At 48.9% G+C, this 21,029-nt stretch overlaps 1 protein-coding gene across 7 annotated transcripts in view; it reads right to left on the reverse strand.

Annotated features, from left to right (window-relative positions):
* GAS7 (growth arrest specific 7) overlaps window positions 1–21,029 on the reverse strand; it is a 220,527-nt gene that overhangs the window by 107,176 nt on the left and 92,322 nt on the right. Inside the window, exon 1 of one of the 7 annotated variants that reach the window (XM_086686019.1) lies at window positions 14,058–14,171. The exons of 5 other annotated variants lie outside the window; for them this stretch is intronic. In XM_086686019.1, the coding sequence (XP_086542145.1) occupies window positions 14,058–14,143 (86 nt within the window). In that variant the 5' untranslated portion in view covers window positions 14,144–14,171. Of the gene's footprint in view, window positions 1–14,057; window positions 14,172–21,029 lie in introns of those variants that run through there. One more of the 7 variants, XM_086686022.1, reaches the window with a different exon arrangement.

The following is a 21,029-nucleotide window of genomic DNA, read 5'->3' on the forward strand; positions in this document are numbered from 1 at the left end:
CAATCAGAGCCCTGCAGATGTTTTCTTCTGTAAGGGTTTGCCGAAACAGATACTTCGGGGAGCGTAAGACTCATGAATACCTTCTCACGGGTTTACTGTTTGTGGTTATCCTAGCGTCTCCAACCAGAGGCCCCTCGAGTTTGGCTTTATCAATGGTCTTCTATCATTGTCACTTATAAAAAGCACACAACAAGGGGCGCCTGGGTGGCGCAGTCGGTTAAGCGTCCGACTTCAACCAGGTCACGATCTCACGGTCCGTGAGTTCGAGCCCCGCGTCGGGCTCTGGGCTGATGGCTCAGAGCCTGGAGCCTGTTTCCGATTCTGTGTCTCCCTCTCTCTCTGCTCCTCCCCCGTTCATGCTCTGTCTCTCTCTGTCCCAAAAATAAATAAACATTGAAAAAAAAAATTTTAAAAAAAGCACACAACATTCTTCCCCTTCTGGTCTCTGCAAATGGGTAGGTTTCTACATGAGAAGCCATAAGAGATGGTGGGAAACCGATGATCCCCAAACATAAAGACTGACAATCATTTCCACCGAGCTCCATCTCCCTGAGTTTCATGGAGTCAGATGCAGCCAACCTCCTTGTTATTATTCTTTGTTTCAGCCGAGTTTGAAGACTGTCAACCAACACAGGCCATGTGCGTGCGCTGTGGTCCCCCACCCTCTGCAGCACACATCTCATCGTCTTATAATGATAACGGATACGGGAGACTGGCTACGGCCACGATTCACTTTCTGTAAATGCTCCGTAGCCATGACGGGGAAAATCCTTCGCCAGACTGTGCGGTCTCTGGGGTGCGGGGTCTCGAAGACACTCCCACGCGAGAGGCAGCCCCCCTTGGCCACAGGATCAATCGGGCGATCTTTGCCCCGCTGCTGTTGTGGAAGATGAGGGCAGGTGTAACACAAAGGGACTTGGCTTGTGCAATGTGGAAGATACGGCACAGACATACACGACTGAAAAACAGAAATAACTACACAAGGGAGTCTATCAGAAGTGCCAAACGAGAAGCCGGCAGACAATAAGAGCTTTCAGAATCCAGAGGAGGGAGGGACCATTTTCGGCTGGGACGGTCAGAGAAGGCTTCTCAGAAGACACAGAAGTTTCCTGACAACAGGGATGAAAAGGAAGGGCCTGACCAGAACAGAAGGACGTTAAGTGAGAAGTAGAATCGGCCTTGGGAACTGGGCAGACGTGGGGGATGTGGGAGGAAGTAAAAGTCAGTTCTGAAGGGGACGAGAGAAGCCGGAACCGGTCCCCGGGGAGACCATCCGGCCATGGTGGAAGCCACTTTGGGGATATGGGTAGACTTCACTGCCTACACACTCAAGTTCCAAGAGCTTGATCGGGGCACAACTGGGCTGAGTCTGGCCCTTGACACGCGGAGCTGTGCTATCTGCCCAGAGACGGGGTGCAGTCTTCGGGTGGACTCAGAGTTCATAAGGAAAGAATGGATGGCGGAGCCCTGAGGTGGGCTCACTTATGCAGCAGAATTATTAGATCCTTCATGGGGCGCCTGTGTGGCTCAGTCGGTTGAATATCTTGACTCCTGATTTTGACTCAGGTCATGATCCCATGATCGAGCCCCACATCGGGCTCCAAGTTGAGCGTGGAGCCTGCTTGAGCTTCTCTCTCTTTTTCTTTCTCTCTCTCTCTCTCTCCCCCAAAAATAAAAATAAAATAAAATAAAAAATATAAAATAAAATAAATATAAAGTGAAATAATAAAATATAAAATGAAATAAAAAATAAAATAAAATATAAAATAAAATAAAATATAAAATAAAAAAATAAAATATTAAATAAAATAAAATATAAAGTGAAATAATAAAATATAAAACGAAATATAAAACGAAGTAAAATATAAAATGAAATAAAAAATAAAATGTAAAATATAAAATAAAATAAATATAAAGTGAAATAAAATAAAATGTAAAATGAAATAAAATAAAAAAATAAATATAAAATAAAATATAAAATAAAATAAAATATAAAATAAAATAAAATAAAATAAAATAAAATAAAATAAAAATAAAAAAATAAAATATAAAAGAAAAAAATACATAAAGTAAAATGAAATAACACTACCAACAAAGAAAGACTGCCCCCTGACACTCCTTGGGCCCAATCCCTCCTCCCGAGAGCCCTCCATTAGCACATGCAGCATGCCTCGGTCCCCTCTCCGAGACCCTCCAAGGCAAGGACGGCCTTCGTCCTTTCTTCCCTCCAATGCAGCCCGGTGCCTCACACTCAGGGGCTGGCCCCATGATGGAAAACGAATGGAAGGGAGCTCTGGGAATGAGTCACAGAAAGCAAATAAGGACGGGATCAGAAGAAGAAATAGGTAGCTGTGTCCACGTGAGACGCGGAAGAAAACGCTCCCTGACTATGGGGAGGATGGTCCCCCCGCTGCCGATTCCAGAAAAAGGAGCATGGGAGTGAGGTGGGTGTGGAAATCTGGTCCCGAGCACGCAAGGAGCTGGTGAGCCTGAGGACACACAGGGACAGGAGGCAAGAGACTGAGACAGATGCCACTTTAGAAGAAGGTGAGGACAGAGGACAGGGCTGTATGCAGTGGCTGGCCCAGGCCCACTCGGCCCACGGATGGCTCTTATGAGGTGCCTGCACTCAACGTGGGCGGGTCCGAGGTCCCTCTAACGGTTTCCATGTGTCCATCCCATAAAAGACTCCCAAGGTCAAGCAGACATATCAGAAACGGCACCCACTTTAACAGGCTCCATCGAGACCCCAGAGATACTTTGCTCTATGTCTCCCAAACTCCAGCTCAACGTCCCCCTGCCCCAGATCTGCCTTCGCTATGTATCAGCTGTACTATTATTTACCCAGAATTGTTTTCTTTTTTAACCTGTCTTATAACGAGATTGACTTTAACCTGGTCCTAAGCCATAACATCCACGAAACATGGGATTTTCCCCCCCTCGAGTGCTTAAATAAACAGCACTCGAGAACTGCCACCACAACAGGTCTACGATCCCCGCGCCTAGCCTTGCGGGTACAATGAGCCCACTTGGCGAAACACCGTCTCAGGCCACGTGTAAAATTACCATTTTTACAGCCGTGAGTTGGTTTATAGGAGTTCTTTTTTGAAACCTGGCAAGCCAAGTTTAAGTTCTCCGCTAACCCCAGGCCCACGAAGGCAGGAGCGAGGTCCCGAGTGTGTGCCCAAGTCACCGCTGGGAGGCCCAGGAGGACCGTCAAGGGAAAGGCAGAGAGGACATCCCGTTAAGGGCCACGTGACAGTGCTGCGGGCACCTCTGTCACTTCCTTATTGAAGGAGGCAAGGAGGGGGGAAGAATGGGAAGGAAAAAATAAAACTTGCATAAGCTTCAAAAAAGGAAAGGGCGGGGGGCGCTTGGATGGCTCAGTCGGTTAAGCGTCCAACTCTTGCTTTTGGCTCAGGTCCTGATCTCATGGTTTGTGAGTTCAAGCCCCACGTCGGGCTCTGTGCTGACAGTGTGGAGCCTGCTTGGGATTCTCTCTCTCTCTCTCTCTCTCTCTCTCTCTCTGCCCCTCCCCTGCTCATGCTCTCTCTCTCTCTCAAAATAAATAAGCTTAAAAAAAAAAAAAATAGTGGACAATCAGAATCAAAAAACAAACAAACAAAAAACCCCGAAACCTTGAGGACCATTAGGCCAGTGGAGCGAATGGGGACAGTCTTACAACCCAGAGACTGGTTGTGGGAAAAGACCAGTATTTTATACCCTCCTCTCTCTCTGTGTCTAATTTGAGATGTGGGACCAGCCCCCACCTGAGCACTGAGGCTGCCCGAGAACCTTTCTTCCCTCCCCACCATCCATTCCAGCTGCAGTGACTTCCAGAAAGCAGGTGAGCAGGGGGCTCAGTGGTGGGGGCGGGGGGGAACCATTCTGAAGGCGTGTATCCCACAGGCCAGGCCCAGTGAATTCGCCGAGCAGCAGCACACAGGTCTGGAACCAGGGAACCTATGCTCGCTCACGCCCGCCGCTGCTTGGGAACCTCAGGGAGGCAGGCAGCCAACAGCAGGACACAGGGGGGCCCCCAGTTTGAAAGCCAGAACTGGGCTGCGAGATGCACGTATCACCAAACGTACGGGGACCTCAGAAGGGATTCAACCCTCCCCTGCGTGCACACAGGGTCAAGACCAACGACACGTCACACGTACCCGTCTGGTGGTTGTATGCAAAGTCAGCACAGATGTGGCCTTGTCTGAGACTAGAAAGGGGCACGGGAACGTGGGGAAAAGCGTGAGGAAGCACCGACCCAAGGGCTCGAGGAAGAGCACATCTCAGAAGGCAATTCAGAAGACAACACGGGGAAACTGCTAGAAAGCAGGCGGTCGTAACTCTCGTTGAAAGAGGAACAGAAAATCATAAACGGAAAAAGCCAGCCAAAATAGAAAGGATGACACAAGCAAGAAGAGAAGGGTAAGGATTATACCAAAATTGCTCACCTAAAGCCACATGAGTGCTTGTGGGCAAAAAAAAGATTAAAAAAAAAAAAAAAAGTTAAATCAATAAAGTGCAGGTTACACTGAAAAGAATATCCCCCAATGGCAAAGTTAAAAAAAAAAAAAAAAAAGGCAATGTACTAAGTGTAAGAGGCATTTCGTTAGAAAAGACCAGACCAGGGGCGCCTGGGTGGCGCAGTCGGTTAAGCGTCCGACTTCAGCCAGGTCACGATCTCGCGGTCCGTGAGTTCGAGCCCCGCGTTGGGCTCTGGGCTTATGGCTCAGAGCCTGGAGCCTGTTTCCGATTCTGTGTCTCCCTCTCTCTCTGCCCCTCCCCCGTTCATGCTCTGTCTCTCTCTGTCCCAAAAATAAATTAAAAAACGTTGAAAAAAAAAAATTTTTTTTAAAAAAAAAAAAGAAAAGACCAGACCAGGGGTGCCTGGGTGGCTCAGCCGGTTGAGTGTCTGTCATTGGCTCAGGTCATGATCTCACAGTTTGTGGGTTCAAGCCCCACATCAAACTCTGAGCTGACAGGGTGGAGCCTGCTTGGGATTCTCTCTCTCCCTCTCTCTCTCTCTGCCCTTCCCCTGCATGCACACACACTTTCTCTCTCAAAATAAATTTCTCTGTCTCTCTCAAAATAAATAAACAAACACTTAAAAAAAGACCAGACCTGGGGCTCCTGGGTGGCTCTGTTGGTTGAGTGTCCAACTTCAGCTCAGGTCATGATCTCACAGTCTGTGGGTTCGAGCCCCGCATCAGGCTCTGTGCTGACAGCTCAGAGCATGGAACCTGCTTCGGATTCTGTGTCTCCCTCTCTCTCTGACCCTCCCCCGTTCATGCTCGGTCTCTCTCTGTCAAAAATAAATAAACATTAAAAAAAAAAAAAAAAGACCAGACCAAATAGACTAAAATCAATAATCAAATGCACAAATAGCTAAAGATAATTTAAAACTTCTTTTCAATGTTTTATTTATTTTTGAGAGAGACAGAGACAGAGTGTGAGCAGAATCCGAAGCAGGCTCCAGGCTCTGAGCTGTCAGCACAGAGCCCGACGCGGGGCTCTAACTCACGGACCGTGAGGTCATGACCTGAGCCAAAGTCATTGCTCAACTGACTGAGCCACCAAGGCGCCCTGATAATTTTAAAAGTCATGCACACAAACCAGCAAAGAGAAAGGTTACCTGGGAAATCCGTTTCTCCTCAGACTTTTCTTCTGCTCCTGCTAAGAGCACTTCCCACTGGAACCCATGCTCCATAAGGCAGGGACTGATCAGGGCCTGGCGTCAGCCCTGTGAAAGTGCTAGAAAGTGCTAGAAAATGCTAGAAGGCATATCCCACCCAAGTCAAAGCTTCGGGGGGTGGTGGTGGTCGTTTTGTTCATCACTATGGGAGTTCAATAAACTTTTGTTGAATGATGAAACAAAATGAGCTTCAAATAGAAGAGTTTTTGGGGGGCACCTGGGTGGCTCAGTCAGTTAAGCATCTGACTTTGGCTCAGGTCATGATCTCACAGTTCGTGAGTTTGAACTCCACGTCAGGCTCTGTGCCGACAGCTCGGAGCCTGGAGCCTGCTTCTGACTCTGTATCTCCCTCTCTCTCTGCCCCTCCCCTGCCCATGCTCTGTCTCTATTTCTCTCAAAAATAAATAAATATTAATTTTTTTTTAAATAGGAGTTTTTTTGTTCCAAACATCTGAGCTCCAAGATGCATGTGTCCAGCCCGATCGTATTAATATTTCACACGAAAGAGACAGAAAACGTTCTCCAAGCATGCACCCCCCAGACCCTCCAGGCACTGAGAGAGAAGTCAACATGAGGACGATGACGATGGGAAGTCACTGCATCGATGCACCTGTGAGGCCTCTCTTACTCAGTGCAGACCCCCAATTCAGAAATCAGGCGAACGGGTTTTCCGGCTCGTGCCCAGTGTCTCCCTCGGCCCTCCTCCTCTGCTTTGTGCCCACCCTGGAACCGGGCTCCGTATTTCTCCCGAGACATCCTGCAAGGCCAGCACAGATGAAGCCTCCCACTCCGTGTGGGGAGCACCGTTCACCGAGGCGGTCTTTTCTGCCCAAGCACACCCTGACCCTGGGGTGGGTACTGGAGCTTTGGAGCATTGGCTGGAAGCATCACTGAACAGAGTCTCTGTCTCTCCTCCACCCAAGCACCCAAGCAACGCAGCACATGTAAAGCATCACAGTGGCCACTCTGTCTGCCAAGGAGCTAGAAGATATTTAAAACTCACGTTGAATGAACCAAGCCTCTCTCCTGCCCAGATCAGGAAAGACCCACAAGCCCCCTCCTTCCTCTGCCAATGAAGCACCCAGAAAATGTGGCCCCAGGTTATCTGTGGGTTGTGGGGTTCCTCTGGATGTTTTCATCGTATTTCTTTTATCACATTTAAAATGTTAATTTATTTTTCATTTTAAAATTTTTTAACATTTATTTTTGCAAGAGAGAGAGAGAGACAGAGACAGAGTGAGAGTGGAGGAGGGGCTGAGAGAGAGGGAGACACAGAATCCAAACCAGGCTCCAGGCTCCAGGATGTCAGCACAGAGCCCGACGCGGGACGTGAACTCACAAACCGTGAGATCATGACCTGAGCTGAAGTCGGACGCTTCACCGACTGAGCCACCCAGGCGCCCATAAATTTACTTTTACGATCAGGAAAACATTGCCTTCCCCCAAAATCGGCATGTACAATTCTAAAATATACCATATGATCCCAATTATGTAGACAAATATATACAGCAAAAAAAAAAAAAAGAGGAATGAAAAGCATGCTGAATATTTTTTGTTTCTGCTTTTCTGTATTTTCCAAGTTTTCATAATGAGCAAATTGATTTTAACCCATTTTTTTAAAAAAAATCTTTATTCCATCATGAACTAACGTACGAATACAGCCTTATCTAAAATAGGTAGATAGTATTTGTTAATAAAATCCCCCCTTGATATATCCCTTCTCAGTTGCCATCTCTAAAATGTACACTATCAGATTAGGATTAGTTGTACTACCTTTCAAATGCTAAAGAAACATGGGGGTGGGGTTATTTTTGAGAAAATGAATTAAGACAAACAGTAAAGAACTTTCTGAACCAATGCAAGGCTGACATGAAAATTAGAGGTGGAAGGGACCCCACCGATCATTTGGTCCCATGCTACCATTTTACAGATTGGGAAACTGAGCCCAGAGACAGATGGGGATTGGATGCCAAGTCTCCCCCAGCCCAGTGCACAGGCCCCTCCTTCCTGCTCTCTGGCTGCCCTAAATCTTGATGCTGATGTTGCTGGCGTGGTTAGAAGACTATTCTAGTCAGACAGCACACCAAGAGCCAAAGCCCCACCTAGGTCGGCTCCCAGGCTGACCCCAACACTGCTCTGTGCAAGCCGACCTCTAAAGAGTCCAGCTGTCTGCTCTACAACGATAACTTCCCATCCCTTTGTGACCAGTGAGCCCCCTGTGAAGGGAGGGGGAACAGGGAGGAAACATCTGTGCACACAAGGGGAGTAGAGGGGAGTGAATAAAAGCACTTGATTTTCCCTTCGGCAAATCCTCTCCTGCCTATTTTTCCACTCATTGAAATGCAAAGCTCCATTCCCATGAAGGGGTCTGGAACATTCCAGAAACTTCTAGAAATCACAACCTCCCGCTCTGCAACAGGGATTCCCAAAACAAGGTGCGCATGGAGGTGTTGGTGTGTAGGTGAGGATAAAAAGCAGACACAACCCCCAGAAACCAGCCACAGGCATCCACTGGCTTGTCCCCAAACCCAGCATCTAACCGTCAGCCAGGCAGAGAGGAAGTCCCAGTATGTGCTCCATAGCTTTCCAGCCATGTAACCACAGACAAGACACTTCACCTCTTTGAACCTCATGTTTTTCTTTTCTGCATGTAAAACTGGAAACACCATCATCTCCTTCACAGAATTCTTGTAAAGATCGGATGACCGAAACAACGGTTAGCAACTCCATAAATGTTGGCTTTGCCCCACACCTTCCCATCCCCGTTAAATCACCGAGCAACCTTTGAAGAAAGTCGTCAGCTGAGGTCCCCAGCGCTGAGTCCCTCGCATGGCACTGACTGGGTTCTCCCCACAGCCTGGGCTGATCTGCGCTGACACCTTCTCCCATTCCTGACACAGACCAAGCTCATCAAAAGAGCACGAGGAACAGTGTGTGAGATGAAATTACTACGCTCAGTGGACAAGATTAGAGTTTAGAGGACCACCAGGAAGGGGACAGAAAAACCAATGGAGCCAAGCCATGCTTGTCCACCAGAGCCGCGGGAAAAGCTGGCGACCCCAGCCAACCAGACCAAGAAACAAACACAGCCCTGGACAGGGTCTGCAACCCAGCCACACAAGTCCCCGGCAACCTTCCTGACGTGGCCTGAGAGTGTCTCCGCTGCCATGAGCAAGGACACCCCGTAAGAACACCACTCCCCCCCAACTTCAATCTCTAAAACACGGGACAGACTGGATGACAGGAAGGGCCAAGGGTCAGGTTTCTTTTTCCCACCACTCTACATCCCCAAAGTCGATCCCACCACCTGTAAGACCTTACCTTTCCCTTGTTCTTAGATGCCGAAGTGCGGTCGGGAACTTATACATATTGGTGCCTATTTGACCCTCACGAGAACGGTGGAGAGAGCTGTGCTTATTGTCCCCCTCCTAACTGAGTAAGCGGAGGTCTTCCCCAAGGTCTTACAGCTAACAAGACACAGAACCCAGAGTCCAAGAACAGCGCGATCCTCGCTCCCCCCAGGTTCCTCCGCAGTATCCAAGAATCCTCTATCCAAGGGCAGATACTCCAGAGGGAAGTTACAGTGAGGCCGTGACCAGCCACGACCCTAACTCTCAACTTCACGTGGTGGAAGGTGGTGGCTGACTGCCCAAGGGGGTGGGGGGAGGGGTTCCTTTGCTAACCGGAGAGAGAGGCGCCAGAGGGAAGGAAAACATCAACATAAGCATCTCCACGGACAAGAGCCCTGACCGTGGCCAGGGCAAATAGCATAAAGAAGCAGAGTCAGCCTGGAAGCTCAGCCCGGGTTCAAAGCTCCAGCCGGGATGGGGACCCACCTTGCTTTGCCTCACTTCTTGCCGTCCCCTGGGGATGCAGCCCCCTGACCCCAGCACCACCTTCCCTCTCGTGTGAGCTGGTCCATTCCTACCTCCATGGCCGCCCTTCTTGGCATGGCTTATGCCGAGTGGTCCTCACTCCCTGAGAACAAGAATGAGGTCCTACTCCCGTGTGTCCCCAGACACAGAAAACACACCCAATGAATACGTGTGGAATCAAAGGACTCCCCCCGAGTCTCTGAGGAGGATTTAACAGCGCACCCCCCTAGAAAGCTGGGGTCTTACCTTCCTGAGATTATCCGGGCACCAATTCAAGAGTATGGAAAGAGAGGAAGACAAAAAGGTAAAGGCAGAGCCCATGTGTTTATCTATTCTACACCAGGAGAGGACTTAGATACTGAAATGCTGTCTAGAGCCCCCACATCACAAATGAACCAGACAGGCTGGGGTCGGGGGGAGGGGAAGGGTCATCAATGGCTTGTCTGGGTCTCTGACACCAGCCTCTCAAGGGCCTAGGGTCCTCCAAATAAATAAATTCAGAAAAGACGCGCTCTCTCAGTCGCTGAAATTGGCCACAGCGTAATTAAAGATTTTTTAGCCAGAGGGAAAGCGGACAGGGGCCAGATATGATCATCTATGAAAAGCAGTCTGAGCGATCGATGCCTGATGTGAAATGTATGCATGTGCTTGGCTCTTACTCATACTTTTTACAGAACGGGTATGTTATTTTCACCCAAGGACTCCCAGCCCACGAATGCCTGGCCACCTCTGATAACGCTTGAGCGCCCAAGCTGATCTCTCTCTCTCTCTCATCACTCAATCCGCTGGCCTTGTCTGCTAGGGTCACACGCCACTTCTCCCATAGGAACAGAACCCAGTGAACATCTTAATCGCTAAGACAGTCCAAGGCATTAGGGCTTATTCACCAATGTGCACCGAGGGGACTCACAGATGGAAGCAGTGAATTGCGGGTGGCTGGACAAAAAGGGATCAAGATTTGCTGAGATCCTAAAAACGGAAAAACTCCTCCTGCCCTCACTCTGGAGTGGTGTGGGGTGAACCCCTTAACTCCTTCTCTTTGGCTAGGGATCCCCCCTTTCCTCCTCTCTTGGTCTTGAAAGGATGGAAAATGACAGTAACAGGTGTAGGCACTCCAACCACACCCTGAGCCTCAGATATGGAGAACATTCCCCCCAAAGGCAGCAGAACACACAATTCTTCTCGAACGCACATGGGACATATTCCAGGACAGATCAACTGTTAGGCTCCAAAATAAGTCTCAATAAATTTCAGAAGACTGAAAGCCTATCAAGCCTCCTGCTCTGCCACAATGGTAGGAAACTAAAAATCCGTTAGAAGGAGAAAACCAGAAAAAACACACACAAAAATGCAAGGAAACGAAACAACATGCCCCTGTATGACCTGTTTGTCATCACACAGAGGAGAAAGCAAGTTAATGCCTGAAGACAAAAACAGAAATACAATAAAAAAAAAAAAAAAATCCATGGGATGCGGCAAAAGCAGTTCCAAGAGGGACATTCGTAGCAATACAGGCCTACCTCGATAGGCAAGAAAAATCTCCGACAATCTAATTTTGCACCTGAAGGAACTAGACAAAGAACAAATGAAGCCTCACGTTCACAGAAGGAAAGAATAAAGCTCAGAGCAGAAATAACAGACCTAGAGAGTATTACGCTAAGTGGAAGGAGTCAGACGGAGAAAAGACAAATACCATCTCATTTCAGTCATACGTGGAATCTAAAAAGCCAAAAACAAACAAACGAAAAAAGAACAAACAAAACAATATAAAAGCAAACTCGTAAATACAGAAAACCCACTGATGTTGACCAGAGGGGAAGGGGGTTTGGGGTGGGCAAAAAGGGCGGATGGCTCAGTCTGTGGCGATGAATGTCAACCAGACGCTGGGGGGAGGTGATCACTCTGTAGCACATACAGGTATCGCCTTACGATGTCGTGCACCTAAAACCTGTATGATGCTATATCCCGATTTTACCTCCATTTTTAAAAATGAACAATGGCAACCGTTTCATCATCAGTCACAGTGCTGGTGAGCAGCGGAGCCGGGGATGGGGACCGCGGCACACTGGAAAATCCACCCCTCGTCACCAGGGTGTTGACACCACGCCAGGCTGCCGAGGCTTGGTGTCACCGAAGCTACTCATTTTTGGCAAGAGCAGCCGGGTACCTGAATTTCCGGTGTGAAATCTGGTGATTCGTCGACTTTGGCGAACCAACCCAAGGATTCTAAAACGAAACCGTGGGCTAAAACAAAACAGAGCGACACAACCTCCCACAGTCCTGAACTTGATTCTGCCCGCTGGCCGCCAGGGCGCAGCTCCTCGCGTTAATTGCTGGGTATCTGCGTAAGCGGCAGATTGAAGGGAGGGTTCTCTGGCTTTAAAGAATTGAGTAGCACCTCCTAGACTAAGAGTAGGAATCAGTGCTTTCACCCTCCGCTAACCGTCCCTCTGCTGCCACCTGTTACCACCAACACCCCCTGCTGGGTGCAGCTGGCCGTCAGTTTCCGGGGTTTCCAAGGGCTGCAAATGCGTGGCCAACTTCCTCTCGCCCCAGAGCTACACGCCCCCACCCCCACCCCCAGCCTGGGTCCGACCTTCCTCGGAAGGGAAGCACAGGACAAGATTTCTGGGGCACGAGGGACTCTGAAAGTCTGTCCTGCTCTGTTTATGGGAAGGTGGCACCCCATCAGCTGATGAGAAGGTTTGGAAGGGGAGGAGAGGGGGTGGGGAAGAGACAGAGCCTATGGAGTGAGGCACGTGCCACCAGTCGTGCACTGAGCAATCTGATAGAAGATCAGAGATTTGGGGAACCCAGGAGAAAGTGAGCTGGGCACAGCCACCTTGCGGAGCACAGACGCTCATCCACGAGTCCAAAGGCAAGACGACACAGTTGCCCCCGTGAGCAGAGAGACTCCCCTTGGGGCGGCAAGACCGAGTCCTGGGGACCCGGCACCCTTGGGACACGGTCAATGCCCGGCAGGGAGGAAGGCTGGATCCGTCCTCGCGGAAGGAGCGAGCAACCCAAATCTGCAGGGCTCTGGAGCCTGGAAACATGTGTCCTGGGGCCCCCGGGGTGAATGCACGGTGATGGGGACAGTCACTGCAAGAATCACGGTGTCCTTCTCAATCTGGCCACAGGGAGCTGTCCTCCGGACCTCAGACTCCGGGGGAAGAGCTAGGATCTCCCCGTCCCCGGACCTCACACTTTCTCACCTACCGCGCAGCATGTGGCACCAAAACTTCCATGCTTGCACGGGGCTCCCCCCGAGAACTTAAGAGTCCTCCAAGTCTTTTGTTTTGGAGAACAGGGACCAAGTCTCTGGATTCAGTGCACTTAAAATAAGTGTCAAACGTGTGATGTCAAAGAAGAGGGGGCCCGAATGAGACTTTCTAATAACGATGCTGCGTTTTGCCACGAAACCCAATCTTCAGAGAAGTCCTCTGCTCTCTGCAGCACCCCCCGCCCACCTCCCTGCCATGGGGGTAACGGAGCTGTGTGGATGCCTCTCTTTTCCAAACAGCTCTGTGCCCAGACGCATCACACCCCCATCGGGGCCCGAACACGGTCCCCGACAGGTTCACGCCGGCCGTGACCGTGACTTAACCACAACAGAGCTGGGCAAGAGATCGCACATCCCCAGGGCCCGGGTGGGGAAATCGAGAGAGGCTGGCACAACCGTCAGACCTGGGGCTGCATCCACGTGAATCTGAGTTTCCTCGACTGCCACTTGCATGGACTTTCCAGAAGCCTGAGTGGGTTCAGGCACCGTTATGTAATCCTGTGTTTGTTACATGCCCCACCTCCCGCGATTTACGCCACCCTCTCTGCACCCCCTGTAGCTCCGCTGTGTATACCCACGGCCGCCCTGACCCCACGGCAGAATGTGCCCCCACACGGTACACGTGCGCCAGTCAGAAGATCCCCATGGACCTGGCTGCCGTCCCACTCTCTGCCTGACTGGCTGTGTGACATCTGGCAGCTCACAGCGCCTCTCTGGGCTTCCCCCTCATCTAGAGCTGGAGGGAGCTGAACCCGCTGATTCCTGAAGCCCCTTCCGGGCCCCTGCTGAGGATTCTATCAGCGCCATCTGGAACCACTGCGCCCCGGCGAGGACTGGCCACACTCAAGAATTAAGAAAAAGCAAAACAGAGGCGGCAAAGAGCCAGGGCAGGGAGCCAAGGGGAGTTGAAGGCAACAGGAAAAACTTGCTTTCCACTGAGCTCACCCTCAGATACCACCCCGGCCCCAAAGTGGCTTGGTCTTTCCAGAGCCTTGGGTCCCCAAGCCACCCGGACTCTAGGAAGGCATGAGGACGGCAGACAGGTGCGCAAACAGCAGAACCACCCTGGGTCGCTCCAAAGCAGCACCAAGCACCTGCCCACGGAGGCTCTCCAGCGCTGGCTTCTCTCCCCCAGGTGTGGCGGGCCACCTGGCTCTCACGGGGCTCCGGTGAGCGCTTCGAGCACCTGCCCGGGGTTCCCACTCACCTCAGCCCCACAGCCCTTCCTCTTGCAAAGCGGACACGCTGGTCATTTTCTGCCACCGTCTCCACATCCGCTGCTTCCTGTGGCATCAGCTAATTCACTGTGCAAAGCAGCATTTATATATAGAAAGTTGCAGCCACGCAGGTTAGCATTAAAATAGAGACTTGGCGTTGCCGTGGCAACCAAACAAATGATATTCAAAATGAAAGAGAAGTATTCTGCAATCGGGAAAGCATGTCCACAGCCTTCCAGGGCAGCTGCGCCCTGTCCCCTCGAGGGCGGGTGGGACGGCCTCCCGAGAAAGGACCTTCCCATTAAGTCACCGGCTCTGGTTTCGGCAGTGACCACGACCCCCGCTCTGCACAAGCTCCTTCCTAAAGCCGGCTCCTGCCTGGAGCAGACCCGAGGCCAAGGCACCCAGGGAATATGATGATCTTGACCAGGTATATCGATTTGCAAAAGCTCTACTCCTCAAGCACCGAGGGGAAGCAACTTGTGGCCGCAGTGCCATCAGCAAGGACACTTCTGGAAACAAAAGTGGCTCCTGCCCCAGGCCGGCCACGGCCCGCCACAAGCTCATTGCGGTAGGGTGCTTCATCCCCTCGGGGCCTCAGCCTACAAATAAGGGCGCCAGGGGCAGAGGGATATGGAGAAGCAGCCCAGTGCTTTCTGCCTCTGTGATGCTAAGATGCGCGCCTTTCCTCTGTCCTCTCTTCTTTCTACTTCCGTCTTGTTTCCCCATTCCCGGGGCACAAGCCTGGCTCGGCTGCACGGGCCCTGGATGTTGCTGGAGCTCCAATCACATACAGAAGCCCTGGCTTCCCAGCTCCTGCTCAGCACAGCCTTCAAGGCAAAAGATCTGAATCCAAGAAGCCACCAAGAGGCTGGGGGGCCTTGGACTCTGAGCCTGCCTGAGATTCCTTCACACATTTTCAAATCAGGCATGATCTCGGGGCACCCGGGTGGCTCAGTCAGTCAAGCGTCCGACTTCGGCTCAGGTCATCATCCCATGGTTCGTGAGTTCGACCCTCGCGTCGGGCTCTGCGCTGACAGCTCGGAGCCTGGAGCCTGCTTCGGATTCTGTGTCTCCCTCTCTCTCCCTCTGTGCCTCCCCCGCTCACGCTCTCTCTCTCTCTCTAAAATAAACACTAGTAAAAATTTTAAAAATAATTAATTTAATTTAATTATGAATGATCTAGAAAGACTACAAATAAAAAGAATGACAACCCCAAGTGCCAGCAAGGACACAGAGCGGCTGGAACTCCTACATACCAATGTGGGAACGCAAAATGGCACCCCGCCCCTCTGGACAGTCGTGTGGCCGTTTCCTATAAAGTTAAAACCTGAACCCACCATACGAGCCAGCCATCCGCTCTCAGGTACGCGCCCAGGAGAAAGGGAAACATATGTCCACACCAAGTCTTATACAGGAACGCGCATATGGCAGCTTTATTCATCATAACCCCGAACTGGAAGAAACCCAGAGGCCATCAACAGGGAATGATGAACCGCCACGGTACATCCATACGATGCGTCGCTGCTCCCAATACAAAGGAACCAACTACTGATCCGTGCAGTGACCTGGATGATGTCACAGGTGTCTGTTAAGAAGTCAGTCTCAAAAGGTTACATACCGTACGATCCTGTTTACATGACACACTCAAAAAGAAGAGCTACAGGGCTGGATGGCTCATGAGGGGTTGGGGGAGATGGGGTATGAGAGCATAGGGAGAGCACGAGGGAGGTTCTTGGGGGGGACGAATTATTCTATATCTTGGGTAAGAGTGTGGTTACATGAACCCATATATATGTAGAACTATACCCCTCAAAAACAATTTTACTTACTTATGTATTTATTTATTGTTTATTTTTGAGAGAAAGAGAGAGAGCACGCGTGCGGGGGAGGGAGAGGAGCAGAGAGAGAGGAAGACACAGAATCCGAAGCAGGCTCCAGGCTCTGAACCATCAGCACAGGGCCCAACATGGGGCTCGAACACACGAACCACCCAGATCGTGACCTGAGCTGAAGTCGGACGCTTAACCTCCTGAGCCACCCGGACACCCCGAGATCATGCCTGATTTGAAAATGTGTGAAGGAATCAACATCGGGGTTGTCCAAGACCCTAAAATACCCAACACCCCCAAAATAGTCAATTTTACTGCATAACAACTGAAAAAAAAAATTTGCTGCTTTCACCTTGGGGGAAAAAAAAAATTCCAGAAGATGACAGTCTCTTTGTAGCAGTCTTCAGATCAAACGTGGGGTCCCCATGCACAAACCGTAGGATCCTAAGAACCGTTCGTTATCAGTTCCAATTTTCGTTACAAAGACCCTCTTCTTGTCCTAGAACAACAGTTCTCAACCTCGGACCAGCCACGTCAGCATCACCTGGGAATTTGTCGAGAAGTATAAACCCTTGGGTCTCACCCTAGCCCTCCTGAGTCAGAAACTCCAGGGGGTAGGGGTCCTGTTGCCCATTTTAACAAGCCCTCCTGCTGAAAGATTCTAACGCATGCTGACATTTGGGAACCCCGGCCTCTATATACCGGTTAGGTCCAGCGAGGCCAGCCCAACCCGGAATGGTCTGACCCGCATCCCTTCAATATCAAAACACCACAGAAACAGACAATGTCTCTTCTCCACATCCTATTTGCTTCAGGACTTTTCCTTTTTGTAATTTCTTTTCTGAAATTACACCTGCAAGGAAGCACCTGCAAGGAAGACGTAAGGGGCCACAGCTCCATGTGACCACCTGAAGCGGCAGGTAACACGGAACCACCTGCTGTTTCTTCCCGGTGGGAGAAAGAGTGGCTGTTACCGTGGCCGTGCAAATCCACTCCTCCCTTCTCACCCGGCCCAGCTCCCGGGCCAGGACCAGAACCGACCTTGCCAGCCTCCTTCCCGCTCAGCTCCTGGAGCGCTTCGCAAATCAAAGGGGACCTCGTGGTCGTCCCGGCGAACCCTGGAAAGGCACCACTTCCTTCTTAGGCCAGAACAACAACTTCAAAGCCGCTTTTTCTGGGTTTCTGGCTCCAAAGCCACACAGAGATGACGGATCACAGAGAAGAAATCAGAACCATATGAATGTCATATTCAGCAAAATAAACAGAATCATAGCATCAGGGTTGGGTCCAGGGGGCTGCGTGTCTGGCCCAGAGCCCGGGCTTGGTGGCCCCTAGCGTGGGCCGGGCTCCCCGGCCTCTCCTCCCCGCCCACGACTCCCACACACAGAGCCAAAGGCGCCCAGCGTGCCGTCCCTCCTCGCCGAGGCCCCCGCTAGCAATGCTGCTTTGCCTGACATTTCAATGTTTTATGGAGTTTTTATATTCTCTTTTATGGTTTTCAGCTCAGCTTCTTTTCTAGTTCTGTCCAAATATGCACAAGCACCAACATGAACGTTGTGCCATTAATGACAGCGTGACAGCTCCAGGAGCCTCTGGTGGGGGGCGGGGGGGGGGGGGTTGGGGGGTGAGTTGGGGGAGCGGCCATGGCACCCACTCTCTTTTACACCACCGGTTTCCCCCAGAGCTAATCCTGCTGGGCGTCCTCACTGCCAACCTCATTCTCATTGCAGAACAGAGAAACCCTCTCCTCTCACTGCTTCTAGGGAAACAATATGGCGCTCCACAGAGCCAGCGTTTCTGAACCAGGGGGACTCCGGAGACTCTTCCTCATTGTCGCACTGGGGGTGGGAGAGGCGGGCGGTGTGCCAGTTTCCTACTGCCACTGAAACAAGTAACCCCAGACTTTGTGGCTCAAGACCACACAAACTGATTATCTGAGAGTTCTAGATTTATTATCTAGAGCTCAGAGATGGATCTCACTGGCTTAAAACCAAGGCGTCCCTTTGGCTCTGTTCCTTGCGGAGGATCCAGGGAAGAATCCGTCCTCTGGTCTTTGTCAGCTTCTAGAGGCGGCGTGCACTCCTTGGTGGCTGGCCCCCTTGCTCCAACTTCAAAGCCAGCAATGGTCTGTCCAGGCCTCCTCTCTGGTTCTCTCCCCCTCTGCTCCCTTCCTCTTCCACTTATAAGGACATTTCAGATTATATTGGGCCCGCTTGGATAACGCAGACATCCGATCTACCTCAATTCCCTCTCGCCATGTAACTACGTATTGACAGGTTGCAGGGACTAAGACGTGGGCATCTTGGATGTGTGTGCATGGGGGTGGGGGCGGTCAAGATTATGCTTACCACAGGGAGCTCCAGGCATCTAACAAGAGAAAGGAAGGGATCCTGTTAAACAGCCTACCATGCAAAAGACCATTCACCCACAACAAAGAATGATCTGCCCCAAATGTCAATTGTGCCGAGGCTGAGAAACCCTGGGACAGCCTAACGCTGACTGGGCCTTAGCCGGTCCCAGGGATGCTGACTCAAGTCTATTCCCACAGAGAGGTCAACTATAGGGTTTTTGGGGATCACAGGGAAGCTGTGACCCACAATTAAGGAGGAATGTTTTTATCGTTCTATTAAATACTTTAATGTAGAGTCTGTAACTATTCCAGAATCATCCTCAAATGCTTCTCATTTGATATACAGAAAATACAGACTTTAAAAACACCTAACATGCATCTTGCTTCCGGAAGGCACATAGACAGAGTGGATACAGATGATCTGAATCCCTTTATGCGAAGAGATTAAGAGGTACGAACCTCCATTTATAAAATAAGTAAGTCACGGGGATATAAAGTATGGCACTAATATTGTAATAATGGCGTCTGGTGGCAAATCCGATGCAGCCAACGTTTTGTAACGTATAAAAATATCAAACGCACCTGAAACACAGTAATGTGTGCTGGGTAGAAGTCAATAAAAAATTAATAAACTTCTTTATGTGACTAACTTCAAATAACACGGCTAATTCTGCTTTGCTGATGGGCTGCCTTTTGGTCTCAGAAATTGCTGAACTGGGGTGTTGGGTGGGGGGATGGGCTAAATGGGGGACGGGCATTAAGGAGGAGGGCACTTCTTGGGATGAGCACTGGGCGTCATAGGTTAAGTGATGAATCGCTAAATTCTACTCCTGAAATAGATACATACTACTGTTTTCAGGAGAATACTCCTGCAAAAAAAAAGAATACTAAAATAAAATAAAATAAAAAATAAAATAAGATAAGATAAAATAAATAAAATATAAAATATAAATAAAATAAAAATAAATAAAATAAACATAAAATAAAATACTAAAATAAAACATAAAATAAAAATAAAATATAAAATAAAAATAAAATAATAAAATAAAATATAAAATATAAAATAAAAATAAAATAAAAAATAAAATATAAAATATAAATAAAATAAAATATAAAATAAAATAAAATAAAAATAAATTAATAAAATAAAATATAATGTAAATAAAAATAAAATAAATAAAATAAAATATAAAATAAAATAAAATAAAAATAAATAAAATAAAATATAAAATAAAAATAAGACAAAATAAGATATAAAATAAAATAAAAATAAATAAAATACTAAAATAAAAGATAAAATAAAATAAAATAAAAACAAAATAAAATAATAAAATAAAATAAAATATAATGTAAATAAAAATAAAATAAATAAAATAAAATATAAAATAAAAATAAATAAAATAATAAAATAAAATATAAAATAAAAATAAGACAAAATAAGATATTAAATAAAATAAAAATAAATAAAATACTAAAATAAAAGATAAAATAAAAATAAAATAAATAAAATATAAAATAAAAATAAAATAAATAAAAATAAAATATAAAATAAAATAAATAAGATATAAAATAAAATAAAAATAAATAAAATAAAATCTAAAATAAAATAAAATAAAATAAAATAAAATAAAATAAAATAAAATAAAATTGCTGAATTAGCAAGCCAGCACCACTCACATCCCCATACTCTTCCTTCTGCGAGAAGAACTGACCCACCAGTAGCTGGTGAGAATTCCCAATGACCCTGCAGACCTCAGTCCCCACACCAAATGCCCTCTTGAGCCCCAGACTCCTGCAGGTCCCTAGGACAGTCCTGCACTCTCGGGGTGAGGCCTGCAGACAGCAGAGGGCTGTCCCCTGCTTCCCTGAGGATGGTTCCCCAGGAAGGGTACCCTCCCCCGAACCCCAAGGTCCCATCTGCCGGCTGAGTTTCCCAGGGGGTATCCAGAAAGGGCGGCAGAGAGTGACTCTGGTGGTTTCACAGGGATTTCCCTGCAGGGACAGGTAGGCAGGGCCTCCTTTGGTCTGACAAAAGGATTCCCCCTCTCCCCCCAACGCCCCCCCCCGCCATCAAAGTGAGGAGCAGAGGCTTGGAAGCACCTGGCAGGATTGTATGTGCACCCACGTGTGTCCCTGTGCCCTATACCCCAGGCGAGCCCCTGCTATCCTGCCCTCTCTGCTTGACACAGAAAAGTACTTATTTAACTCAACTGCAACCATCCAGATTCTCTGCCAAACCCACATCCCTGCCCCAAAGCAGGGACACAATGCCCTCATGAAGCCCTGATAACCATGTCTAAGATACTTCAGGCCCGGGGACCACCTCATCGAAATGTCACCCACAGAGCACATGGATTTGTTCAATCGTCCGTCCAGCCAAAGCTCACTGCTGCCCGTTTACAACGCGCTGCATAACTTTCGCGATCTGGAAGACAGAAGGCCTTGCCCACAGGGAGCTCAAATCCAAAGTGGGAAGAATGACCCTGCTGTGAGCACTGACGTGCATTATCTCATTTAATATCCAGGCCAACATGGAAGGCGGGTAACCTGAAATTGTCTCTATTTTCAGATCATCGCGAGCACAGCAGGAAGCTCTTATGTGACACTTAGCACGGGCCTGACTGTTCTCATCCGTTTACACACGTTCGAGCTTCACTCTGCCCCGTGAGGTTGGTTCTGTAATTATACCCATTTTACAGGGGAGTAAAACTGAGGTTCAAACTGTCGGCAGCGTGCCCCAGATGTGTGCAGGCATTCATAGGCTTGTGAATGGCAGGCAG

The sequence above is a fragment of the Puma concolor genome, chromosome E1 (assembly GCF_028749965.1).
Source record: "Puma concolor isolate L17-30 chromosome E1, mPumCon1.1.hap2, whole genome shotgun sequence".
Classification (NCBI taxonomy): domain Eukaryota; kingdom Metazoa; phylum Chordata; class Mammalia; order Carnivora; family Felidae; genus Puma; species Puma concolor.